The sequence below is a fragment of the Carcharodon carcharias genome, chromosome 4 (assembly GCF_017639515.1).
Source record: "Carcharodon carcharias isolate sCarCar2 chromosome 4, sCarCar2.pri, whole genome shotgun sequence".
Lineage (NCBI taxonomy): Eukaryota > Metazoa > Chordata > Chondrichthyes > Lamniformes > Lamnidae > Carcharodon > Carcharodon carcharias.
The window spans coordinates 164743016-164756128 of NC_054470.1; the positions used below are offsets into that span (position 1 = coordinate 164743016).

A 13113-nucleotide genomic window follows, 5' to 3' on the forward strand; every position below is an offset into this window, starting at 1 on the left:
CTAACAGCATTGTCATTCTTATCTGATGCATGCTATACTACAATTCCACAATACTACAATTCTTTCATTATTCCTGGATTCTCATCATGAATGTAACTGAAAGGACTGACCTTGCTGGTCAGGATCTTCTGGTCTTGATGGATTTGGAGCCACAGGCAGTGGTCTAGGAGGCCGTGGCTTGGGTGTTGGAGGTGAAATTTTCCTGAAACCATGAAACTCTACGTAAGTTCCTGGGAAATCTCCCCTTTCCTGTGTTGTTTCATTTAAGCCAGTGAGCCAGCCAATCTCATCTGGTCTTGCCTCATCTCCCTCGCTGAAACCCAGGGCTAATAGAGTATTTTTAGTGACAATCAATATATCACCAGTGTGTAAATCAATGTCTTCTTCTCGCTCCTTTTTGTACTCATATAGAGCTCTATATTGATATCCATCGGCACTCATTTTCTCTATTGTTATAGATGTAAAACATACAAGCAGAAGAACATTTGCCTTTTAGCTGCTTAACAGGTGAGAAACTTTAAACTTCAGATAAGCTTTTCACACAATAAAGCACTTTCCAATTGTGAACAGTGCTTGTTTAGTCAAAAAGCTTCCAAAAAGCTTTGTACCATTTCCTGCAAAATATGCAATGTCACGCTTCAAAAATAAGAAAAAAGTACTCCTGTGTTCTTCTTGATCGTGTCAGCACATTCTAAAAAAAGCAAGATTCCACAGCTGAGCAGTTTGTCGTATCTTTCTGATGTTTCATCCACAAACGATCCGTCAGTCAACAACAAACTATTATTGGCCTCTGTGAGCAGTCCCAACCTAAAAGAAAAGAGAGAATTGCTTTTTATTAAACAATGTAAAATCATTTCCTACAAAACACAGCCAATTTGACAATAATTCATTCTCATATCCAGATGACAGCTCTAAATCAATACCTATGGATACTTCAAATTTGTTCCAAAAAACATAGATATTATAATTCACAACCTTACAAACCAGTTTAATACCAAGCTCTAGCTTTCTACAAATGGAACTTCCAAGGTTGACCAGTTATACAAAAAAGGAACAAACTGGCATGCAGACATGGGCAAGCATATACACTAACAGGAACCAGCTGAAACCATTGCAAAACTACTTGGCATTGGCCTCATATTACCATTGAGTTTGAAGTAATTCTAATGATTATATCTTTGAGACATACTGTACAAAATTTTGGTGCACTATCTGTCCCCAAATTACTGTTTTGCAAGGGACATTATTCCACCTGGAAACTGCAAATGTTGCTCCTTTTGATGCATAGAATTTCAAAAGCGTAGAATAAGCAGTTAAATAGGAACTCTGCACTTCTCTTGAGCTGCCGGACAGAAATTTGATACTACCCCAAAAAACACTAAGCTTAAAAAAAGTGCCTTCTTGACACTGTAGCACGGTTACAAATGAGAACAAGGTCAGTGTGTTAACGAAGAAAATGACTCCGTTGTGACAATCCATGAGTTAAACTGAAAGAATAATGCCAATCCAATATAACACTATAACTGGAGCTGGAGATGCCCTAGGATTAACAATCCAACAATTCGTCAGATCAGAATGATGAAATCAAACGCAAACTGTTCACCTTTGCTTACTGGGATGAATTATAAACGAGTGTAAAAATTATAAAAGAAAATATCTTAAAATAAAATTTAAAATTCCCACCGTCAAGTTCTTTTAAAAAGGGACCAAGAGGGTAACTGCAACCTGGAAATGGAAGTTTAGGAAGAATGGCAAATGTCTCCCAGAGTGCTGCAGCATGTGGATTTGATTACTTGCACTGAAGCTCAAAAATTCAGTGCATTGTACATTTCTGGGGAAAAGAAAGCTCTCTTCAAATCTGGCCAAAGTTACTTTTACAAAATCAATTTTCAGGAAATAAAAAAGTAAACAATTTTAAAATAGCAAAATGGAGTTTGATTATTTTGCAAATTAGTATACAAGTGCAACGATGCAGCACTGAAGACGCATGCAAACCAAAGTCAATTCCAGTCAACTGGAACTAGGCATATTAAGTTTTAAAAGGAAATTTCAAATTCAAATCTTCACGCCCACTACTCAGTGATCAAAAAGGCTTCAGGTTGCCCCCCCCACCCCCGCATCCCCCAAGGAAAAACCACCGCGTGTACACTGCACTCTCTTTGGAAAAAAATAAGTTTGTCAAAAAAAAAGCAAAAGTGACTTTCGGGTCCAAAGCGTACAGTAATTTGAAGCGCCGCAGAAAAATCCATATGGACTGCATTAATGTCGATACGTGGTCAGCATATGTTAGCGGAAAAAGGCTTTCGGGTTTTCTTTCCCGTTATAAATTTTTCCAAAAAAAATAATCAAATCTTAAAAGACAGCAATGCAACACGACCCTTGCAAGAGAATGCATATCAAAGCAAATAAATAAACGCTGAGCGAGGACGGTTTTAGCTCTTCAGCCCTGGACAATAAAACATTATTAAATGGTTTAAGAACGGGATAAACCAGGGAGATTACTGCGCTGCTCAAAGCCTTTAAAAAAAAATAACTTTCAGCTCGCTTTGAATTCTCAGGAATGCGAATGATTCCCCACGCCCCCCCCCCCAAAAAAAAAAATCAAGAAGTTGCCCCCTTCTTCCTCGTAATTGGGAGGAGCACCCCTCTGGCTCCGGTCACGAAAAGCCCTTTGAACCAGGCCGGGGTCTGACAAGAGAGTCTGACACAGGAGAAGGAAGGAAGGATCGGGACAGGCCGCGCTTCCAGCCCGCACGGGAAAAAGATGCCGTGAATAAGGAGCGGGGTCTCTGAGCTGGAGCTGGAGCTGCTGCCCACCGCCCCCCACCGCCCCCAGCCCCGCGCCCCTGCGCCCCTCTTTCTGTGATCGGCCAACTCGAGCCGCGCTCTCGAACTTGCCCCCCCGGCGCCCTTTAAATGAAACCAACCGCCGTTTACCTGATTGCCAATACTGACGAGGCCCGGTGCCAACTCGCGCGCTCTCTCCCCTCTCTCTTTCACTCTCTCTCTCTCGCGCCAGCTCGTCAGCCGGCTGGCCCGGGGTGACTCCCTTCCTCGCGCCCTCCACTCCGCACTCGCTAATGGCCTCGCGCTGTTCCTACTCAGCCTCAAGATCCAGTATTGTTCCGAGGGACACGCCCCCTTCCGTTTTCCTGCCCGCCTATTGGTCCGCTTCATCACGATAGCGGCCCTATGCCTGTCACTCACCGAGTCGCCAATGCTGGCAAGAAGTGGCCACTCACCACTCTGGAAGAACGCGTAACTCACCCCACCCCCCCCCCCCCCAACTTTTGAAATGCAGTTACTGCACTGCAATCAAGCAAATATATTTGTATTGTGCCATGCAGCCATTAATGTACACTTATGTACTTTAATTTTAGTTTCTCCACTCCCCCCGGTCCCCTGACTTCTTTCGGGGCCCCCTTTAAATATGACACTTTTGATGAAGAGCTCCCAAGGCTCTGCGGTTCTGCCCTTTGACAACCACATTATAGATTTATACAGTGCCTTTATAGTAGCAAACCATTCCAAAGCACTTCAAAAAGAAGGTGCGATCCAGGAGTGGTTTGGGAACAATATTAAGGGAAGAGTTGAAGGCTTATGCTTTGAGGAAGTTTTTATTTAAAGTGAAAAGCAGAATGGAAGATTTAATGCAGCAAAAACAGAAAATGCTGGAAAAACTCAGCAGGTCTAACAGCATCTGTGGAGAGAGAAACAGAGTTAACGTTTCGAATCCGTATGACTCTTCTTCAGAGCTGAAGAAAATGGATTTATGGATTGAGTACCAGGATGATTGAATCACAGAATGAGACCATTCAGCCCCTTCTGGTCATGCTGGCTCTCTGTAACAGCTGAACAGTGAATCCCGCTCCCCCTGCCCTTTCCCCATAGCCCTTCATTATTTTTCTATTCAGGTAATTATCCAATTCCCTTTGAAAGATATGATTGAACCTGTTTCCCTCTCTCAGGCAGGCATTCGCAAGTCCTAAGCACACAGTATAAAAGAGATTTTCCTCACATTGTCTTTGGTTCTTTTACCATTCAGCTTTAATCAGTGTCCACTGGTTCTCAAGCCTTCCATAATAGAACCATAGAATGGACACAGCTCAAGAGGCCATTTGGCCTGTCGTGAATATGCCAGGTCTCTGCAAGAGCAATTCAGCTAGGTCCCATTCCCCTGTCTTTTCCCTGTAGCCCTACAATTTTTGTGTCTTCAGATAATTATCCAATTCCTTTTTGAAAGCCATAATCGAGTTTTCTTCCACCACACTCGCATGCAGTGCATTCCATATTCTAACCACTCACTCTGTGAAAAGCTTATCCTCATCTCCTGTCTGGTTCTTTTGCCAATCACTTTAAATTAGTGTCTGCTGGTTCTCAACCATTCCACCAATCAGAACAATTTCTCTCAATCTACTCTGTCCAGATCCCCTCATGATTTTGAACCCCTTCCATCAAATCTCCTCTAAAAATTATTTTCTGGAAGGAGAACAGAACCAGATTCATCTACCTATCCAAGTAATTGAAGCCCCTCTCTCTGGGACCATTCTTGTAAATCTTTTCTGCACTCTCTTTTGCTTTCACATTTTCCTAAAGTGTAGTGTCCAGAATTAGGCACAACACATAGTTGAGGCTGAACCAGTGTTTTATAAAGGTTCACCATAACTTCTTTGTTTTTATATCCTGTGCCCCTTTTTATAAAGCGCAGGATCCCATAAGCCTTATTAATTACTTTCTCCACCTGCCCTGCCATCTTCAATGATTTGTGTACATATACCCAAAGACCCACTGCTCCTACACACCCTTTAGAATTGTATCTTTCTTTTTCAATTGCCTCTCCTCATTCTTCCCACTAAAAGTTATCAATTCACACTTTTCTGCATTAAATTTCATCTGTCACATGTCTGCCCATTCCATCGGCTTGTCTATGTCCTCTTGAATTATCATTATCCTCCTCACAGTTCACAATGCTTCTAAGTTTTGTGTCATCTACAAATTTTGAAATTGTGCCCTGTTTACCTATGTCTAGGCTATTAGTATAGATCAAGAAAAGCAATATTCCTAACACTGGCCCCTGGGGAACCCCACTGTGTATCTTCTCCAGCTTGAAAGCCAAGCATTTGCTGCTATTTTCTGTTTCATGTCACTCAGCAGACTTCATATCCATGCTGCCACTGTTGAAAGTTCTAATTGTGGCCTAGAAGGAAGGAGAGACACAGAAGACTTAGGAGTTGAATTTCTGGGATTCACATTCAGATACTCTTTTTCTAGAGTTACTGCACAATGTTTTTCTGAGCAACTGCACTTCAAAGTACTATGCTTCCTGCTAACAGATCAGTGCAAAAACTGCCTTTAATTCTATTTATTGGATACATACATGGGAACATAGGACATTTTGCTTTATCTGGAGGTCGAGAATGGATTGTGTCCGCAGGGATGTGATGTATAAGCATCTAGATAAGGGGGGAAAAAACATGCCCAACATCGCCCTCAGCCTGATGGCCACCTTTGGGTGTGGCCGCGCCAAGCTGTGCATAGATCCTCAGTATGCAAACATCAAGTGTCACCACGTGCTGAGGTTCTACCTATTCCCGGTGTTGCGAAGGATGGGTCTGGCCACGCTGCCGCGGAATGCTCCAAGTAGTTGGACCGTGACGAACCACCTGTCCCTCGTGGAAAAATTTATGCAGAGAAACACCTTTGACCACAAGTCCATCAGGCAGTGGTCAGCACATAACGTCTTAGAGGCCCTGCGGGAAAAGGAGAGGGTGGATCCTGTCAGATGGTTCCCTGAGCAGACTGTCAAAGTCATCTGGCAGAATGCCTCATCAACAGAACTTTCCAACAAATACCAAGATGTAGCTTGGCTGGTGGTGAGAAAGGCCCTCCCTGTCAGATACTTCCAACATGCCAGGAGTCTCACCCCCCTCCCCGCGAGGTGGCTGTGGTGGGGACGAGACCGTTGTTCACCTCCTTGTAGATTGTGCCTTTGCAAAGAAGGCCTGAAGAGAGATGCAGTGGTTTCTGTTGAGGTTCATCCCGAGCAGTTCTGTGACACAGGACTCTGTGCTCTATGGGCTGTTACCAGGTTCACACACCGAGACAAACATCTACTGCAGCTGGAGGATCATCAATTCGGTGAAAGACGCTCTTTGGTCTGCCCGAAACTTGTTGGTCTTCCAGTGCAAAGAGTTGTCCCCGACTGAGTGTTGCAGACTGGCACATTCCAAGGTCCAGGACTACATGCTGAGGGACGCACTAAAGCTTGGGGCAGCCACTGTTAAGGCGCAATAGGGAAAGGTCACTGCCTAAGACCTTTCTGCCATAGTGCACCGAGGGGCTGGGAATTGTATAAACCCCTTGGGCTGTATGGCTCATATGAATGTATGCATGGAATACTAATTGTATTATAATTGTATTGAAGCACCTCAGAGTGCAACATGATGTACGTTGATAACTCCAAAACCATTTCACCGTCTGATTGTCTGTAATGATCATATTGAAATGGCTGTATTGAAGCACCTTGTGATCCATGTGTAAAAGTTGAATCTGTTTGTACTTTTTGTGTTGGTGATTTAGAAATGTTTGTAATGTTCTTCCAGATATTTTATGAATAAAGTATTTTTTAAAAAAAAAATATCAATTGCAGAAAAAAATGGCACTGAGAATAGTCCACCTGGCTCATCAAAGCTCATTTCTGTAGTATGTTCAAAGATCTCTTCTGCTAACTTCGATGGGTGTATAGAAAATGTACAAAATATTCTCTGAGTGTCCTGATCAACATTTTTCCATCAACTGATACTCCCAGAAACAAAGTTATTTGGTAGTTCATTCATTCGCTGCCTGAGGGACTTTTTATATGTAAATTAATTACGTAACAATAATGACTGCCCTTCAGAAATAAACAATAGACTGCGTGACATCCTGAGGAAGTATTAAGCCATCGTTTAAATACAATTACTTGCTTACATTCATTCTTCTACCATGGCTTCTAATTTGCACTTTAAGCAATCTCAATCTTTTGCTTCAATTACTTAGCCCAGTTGCTTTTTACTGTTTGGATGAGGAGCCAGGTGGCTGGAATTTGGTTGCTTTCTTGACAGCATTAGTTCGCAGATTTTCAAGTTAGAAAAAATGCTTTAACAGGAGGGCACATGAAGGTTTCTGTCTACTTCCTGGGGCAGCAGAACCACTACGCACTGCTTCACTCACCCTGATCTACCCTATAGCAGAGTACTGCTGCACAAGCTGATTCAGGGGCCACCATACAGACGTGCTGGTTATCCACCTCTGGCAAGGCATGAAAATTATGTCTGGGACATTGAGACCAAATGGCTTCCTGTGCTAGCATACATTGAACCTTCTGATGTCTTCAGGGGATACATCCTCCTCAAAGAATGCCATTGGTTGACAACTAACAAAGCATTCCCATTGGCACAGGACCTCAAAAAAAAACCTGTGCACCCGTCTGAAATCCTGCAACCCCAATACACTCCACACTGTACAAACTAATGACAGCCCTGCCTCTTGGTGAACCACCTCCTAATTGACTGCAAACGTCACCACTGCAACCTGGGGTGGAATTTTCCATTCTCACCTGCAGTGGGAACCATGGCATGTGGGGGAGCAAGATTTGAGGGGAGGCCAAAAATCAGTTTCCGCACATTGGGAAATTAAGTTGGAATTTGTCCTCCCGACTTTCATGGCAGCTTAAAGGTGAGTCGAGTGTCCCACTGATCTAAGTCAGGAACCCCATTCGCATCTCATGAATGCTCATTAAGAGCCTAATCGGAACCTTGTCTGCCATCCAAATGGCCCAATGGGAATTTAGAACATTCTGTTTCGTGACTGTACTTAAATGTCATGCACCTGGTGAGATAGACCTCTTTCTGAACTTTCAGGTCACTAGATGCTGCTTTTGCCTTCCTTTCACACCATCATGGAGAGATGTCAGCTGCCTGCCACACAAGCTGTGCCAAGGCTGGGCACAGGGGAGGGATGAGATCAAGGCAGGACTGGGGGGCAGTCAAGGAGCAGAGTGGAAAGGTGAATGGCTGTCCAGATGCCGTTCAAATATGGTGCCTGGACTTTGAAGCCTAGGAAGTGATGACAGAGTGGGTTACTTCCTGTCCAACCAATCACGAGAGTTGACGTGCTCCTCGCAGCTGCATATTTAATGAACTGAACAGCACAAGGTCCCGCATGATCTGCCGTCGTGTTCTCCAGTGGGAGTCACTCCAACTTTCACTTCCACCACCAGACTTAGCCTCTGGAACGGGAAATTACGCCCATGATAACTGACCTGAGCAGTGAAGTCCCAGATTTCAACCTCCTATGAATAATGTGGGCAAAGTTCAACTGCTTGACAACAGGCCAGGGAAGTTGTGGCCACTTGCTCCACAAGTGGAACATGAGAAATAGCTCAAATTGTGACTGTGGCCATTCAAGTCAGACCATCACCCACATACTGAACTTCTGCCCTGAGAGATCCATTCCCGGTGGCATTACAGCCATCAACACTGCGTCAGCTGAAGCCATTGAATGGATTATTAACCTCGACGTCGAACTATAACTGCTTCCCCAGGCATACGACCCGTTTACTTAGCAACGTTCTAAACATTTGTCACAAGTACAACTGTTCTAAATGTACTTTTCATTCATATGCTGTTATGACCAATGGTTTTACTTTCTCTCTGCAGTTTGAAGTAATAATCCATGTTTAATTTATCTATGTCATTAAATGTTTTCCTAGCAGATCTCCTATGAAATTGCTATTGTAAATTGGAGTAAATGGGGAGGTGATGACATAGTGGCATTGTCACTGGACTAGTAATCCAGAAACCCAGGGGACCTGGATTAGAATCCCGCCATGGCAGAATTCAATAAAGTATAATGATGACTATAAAACCATTGTTGATTGTTGTAGAAACCCATCCAGCTCACTAATGTCCTTTAGAGAAGGAAACCTGCTGCCCTTACCTGGTCTGGCCTAAATGTGACTCTAGACCCACAGCAATGCACTCTTTAATGCACTCTGGCTATGGGCAACAAATGCTGGCCTAGCCAGCTAGCCCACATGAATAAAAAAAGTTGCTGATTGGTAACAATAGGACTGTTTGTAGTATGTATGGGGATTAAACCACTCATTTGTGGTGATTGAATTATTTAAATTCCATTTTTTGTTAAGTGGTAGCCTGGGATTTTTTCTGATGCTTTGGGAAATGAATTCCATGACTCTCCATTATTCTATGCAAACTATAAATAAGTGGTTTGCTTTATATTCACTTATCTGTGTTTTTAATTTTGCTCTTTTACCAGTTTTAAAACTGAGAATATACTGTAAGATGGTATGCAATATTTGCATCTGGTATTCATCTGGTATTTAGTAGAACTGATTAAAGGAGGAGGCTGTACTGTGGCAGTCCTGTGCTTTGGTATCACTGCTGCATGATCAGTGGTGATGATCCTAGAGTTTGATAATACTGCAGTGGGACTGCTGGGCATTGGCTGCATGGGTGGGATCCTTTGACTTGTCACCAGTGTGGGGCTTGGCAGAGTTATGTCAGTGGAGCCTTACATTGTGCAGATCTGGCAGGTGCAAAGTGGGGTTCAACTCGATGAATTTGTAACGTCTATCAGCAGTGGAGAACAGTGAGATATTGGGAATGGTTGTACAAACAAAGTATAGCAACACTGGTCTTTAACTTTCTAATAAATCTCTGAAAATACTAAAGTTGACTTGTCGTGACAGTTTCCAGGAAATGGATTCCTATGTCTGTGTATGTGTCTCGCTCCATCTCTGTCTCTGTCTCACATGTGTCAGTAATTAGAATGCTTATATTTTGTAACCATTGACAAAACACAGGTGATAAGTGGAGGTTTTCTCTTGCTTATATTTAAATTGTTAAAAAAACTCAATGTAGGCATTCTGTATATAGACTATTCTTTTTCAAAAAGCACTTTGAGTGATTTGATTAACCAATATACTGGATGGCAAGATGTTTACCCATGTTTTTCCAATTACAGCAGTTTTTTAAATGTTTACATGCAGCCATCCCACTATAAATGTCAACATGTAAAGATTCCATCATAAATGTTGAGTACAAAGTATTGAAGTAACACTTATGGATTAAAAATGTACATCATACTCAATAAATATATAGATGAATTTCATTATTTAACCATTGTTTATGGACTATATAACTTAAATCTCTTTAATCTTGCTCACAGCCCATAATGTTACCCTTTGAATCAGACTTGCTTTTCTTCTGGGCATTGAAACCAACTGAACTGATATATTAGATAATATATAAATAATTAACTCTGTTTCTCTCTCCACAGATGCTACCAGACCTGCTGAGTTCTTCCAGCATTTTCTGGTTTTATTAGATAATATATAAATAAAACCAGAAAATGCTGGAAGAACTCAGCAGGTCTGGTAGCATCTGTGGAGAGAGAAACAGAGTTAATGTTTCAAGTCTGTATGACTCTTCTCAGAGCTAGAACTGATTTATTGGCAGCTAACTTACCTTCTGAATCCCTAAGGTCTGTCCGCCATCTACAAGACTCAAGTCAGGAGTGTGATGGAATATTCTCCACTTGCCTGGGTGAGTGCAGCTCCAACACCACTCTAGATGCTCGACACAATACAGGACAAATGCAGCCCACTTGGTCGGCACATATCCACCACCTTGAAAATTCACTCCATCTACAACGGATGCACAGTGGCGCAATTTAAGCAGTGTGTACCACTTACAGGATGCAGTTCATCAATTTGCCAAGTCTCCTTCAGTAGCATGTTCCAAATTCGCAAATCTTACCACCTACAAGTCAAAGGCAGCAGATGCATGGAAACACCATGACCTACAAGTTCCCTTCTAAGTCACACACCATCCCGACTTGGAACTATATTGCCGTTCATTCACTGTCGCTGGGCCAAAATCTTGGAGCTTTCTTCCTAACAGCACTGTTGGTGTACCTACACCAGATGAACTGAAGTGGTTCAAGGAAGTGTCTCATCACCACCTTCTCAAGGGCAATTAGTGATGAACAATAAATGCTGATCTTGCCAGCGATGCTCACATCACATGAAAGAATAAAAAGAAACAGCTAAACATAAAGAAAAGAAAACAGCAAACTACTACATAATCATCAATATTCTGACTTCTGATGAAATGTCGTCGAGCTGAAACATTAACTCTATTTCTCTGCACAGATGCTGCATGACCTGCAGAGTTTTTCCAGTTTTTCTTGTTCTTATTTCAGATTTCCATCATCCGCAGTATTTTGCTTTTGTACTAAATAATTATTATGGAGAAAATTTTTTATTCATGTGTTCTGTCAAAATCTGTCAGCATCCTTGAGTATCATAATAGAAAGCAAATTGTATTCAGAAATCAATGGAAACTAGAAGCTAAAAATTCATCCAGGCAGCACCTGATTTTCAGGCACAAACCAGCAGATGGGAAACACATGCACATTTCCATGTGGAAGTTTGTCACTTGACATTTTCTTTTCTTTATTCTTTCAGGGGATGTGGGTGCCACAGGCAAGGCTAGGATTTGTTGCCCTAATTTGAATATTATTATTTGTTCATGCTGGCTAGGCCAGCATGTATTGCCCATCCCCAATTGCCCTTGTTCACAGGGCATTTAAGAGTCAATCACATTGCTGTGGATCTGGAGTCACATGCAGGCCAGACCATGTAAGGATAGCAGATTTCCTTTCCCAAGGGCATTAGTGAAGCAGATGGGTTTTTACAGCAATCAGTGATAGCTTCCTAGTCTGAAACTGGCTTTCAATTGCAGATTTTTTATTAATTTGAATTTCATCAACAGTCATAGTAGGATTTGAACCCGAGTCCACAGAGTATTAGCCTGGGCCTCTGGATTACTAGCCCAGTGACATTACTACAATGCCACCATCCCCCCATTAAATAAGATTGATGCACTGACTGTTAAAACAAAGTTAAAAGGTCAGAATAATTTATTCAAATTACAGTCTGGTGTGTCTCAAAATCTTTCTATTTTTGAATGTTCCAGTGTTTCACACGCCATATGCTGAACTTGCATAGTACAATATGATAATAACCAGCAGAATGGCCTGCCCCAACCCCCTCACCTTACTTATCTGAATGTGATGCAGGGAGGAGAAGGGGTGTTCCTCACAGACCCCACATAAAACATCACAGGGTAAACCTTGTCCCCCCCAGCTGTTGATCCCTCTGACCCAGGCACCAATTGCTTCAATCCCATGCAGACACCTAGTGTAGTGTAGTGTATTTGGATTTCCAGAAGGCATTCAATAAGGTGCCACATAAAAGGTTATTGCACAAGATAAGAGCTTATGGTTTTGGGGGTAACGCATTAGCATGGATTGAGGATTGGCTAATACACAGAAGACCGCGATTCGGGATTAATGATCTTTTTCAGGTTGGAAAGACGTAACTAGTGGAGTGCCACAAGGATCAGTCTTAGGGCCTCAATTATCATCTACATTAATGAATTGGAGGAGGGTGCAGAGTGTAATGTATCCAAATTTGCTGATGGTACAAAGATAGATGGGAGGGAATGTTGTGAAGAGGACATAAGGAATCTGTAAGGGGATATAGACAGGTTGAGTGAGTGGGCAAAAACTTGGCAGATGTTTAACGTTGGAAAGTGGGAGGTCATGCACTTTGGCAGGAAAAATCAAAAGGCAGACTATTATTTAAATGGAGAGAGACTCCAAAAAATTGCAGCACAGAGGGATCTGGGTGTTCTTGTGCATGAAACACAAAAGATTAGCATGCAGGTGCAGCAAGTAATTAAGAAGGCAAATGGAATTTTGGCCTGTATTGCTAGGGGTTTGGAGTTTAAAAATAGGGAAGTCTTGTTACAACTGTACAGGGTGTTGGTGAGGCTGCACCTGGAGTACTGTGTGCAGTTTGGTCCCCGTATTTAAGAAAGGATATACTGGCATTGGAGGCAGTTCAGAGGAGATTCATTAAGCTGATCCCTGGGATGAAGGGGTTGACTTATCAAGAACGGCTAAACAGGTTAGGCCTTTATTCATTAGAGTTTAGAAGAATGAGGGGTAGTCTTATTGAAATGTACAAGATTCTGAGGGGGCTTG

General features: G+C 42.4%; 1 protein-coding gene across 1 annotated transcript in view; it reads right to left on the minus strand.

Moving 5' to 3' along the window:
- pik3r1 (phosphoinositide-3-kinase, regulatory subunit 1 (alpha)) overlaps positions 1-3091 on the minus strand; it is a 100724-nt gene extending 97633 nt beyond the window's left edge. Inside the window, exons 1-2 of the mRNA XM_041185235.1 lie at positions 2938-3091; positions 111-807 (exon numbers count right to left, since the gene is read on the minus strand). Of these exons, the coding sequence (XP_041041169.1) occupies positions 111-441 (331 nt within the window). The 5' untranslated portion in view covers positions 442-807; positions 2938-3091. The remainder of the gene's footprint in view (positions 1-110; positions 808-2937) is intronic.
- Positions 3092-13113: the final 10022 nt, after the last annotated feature.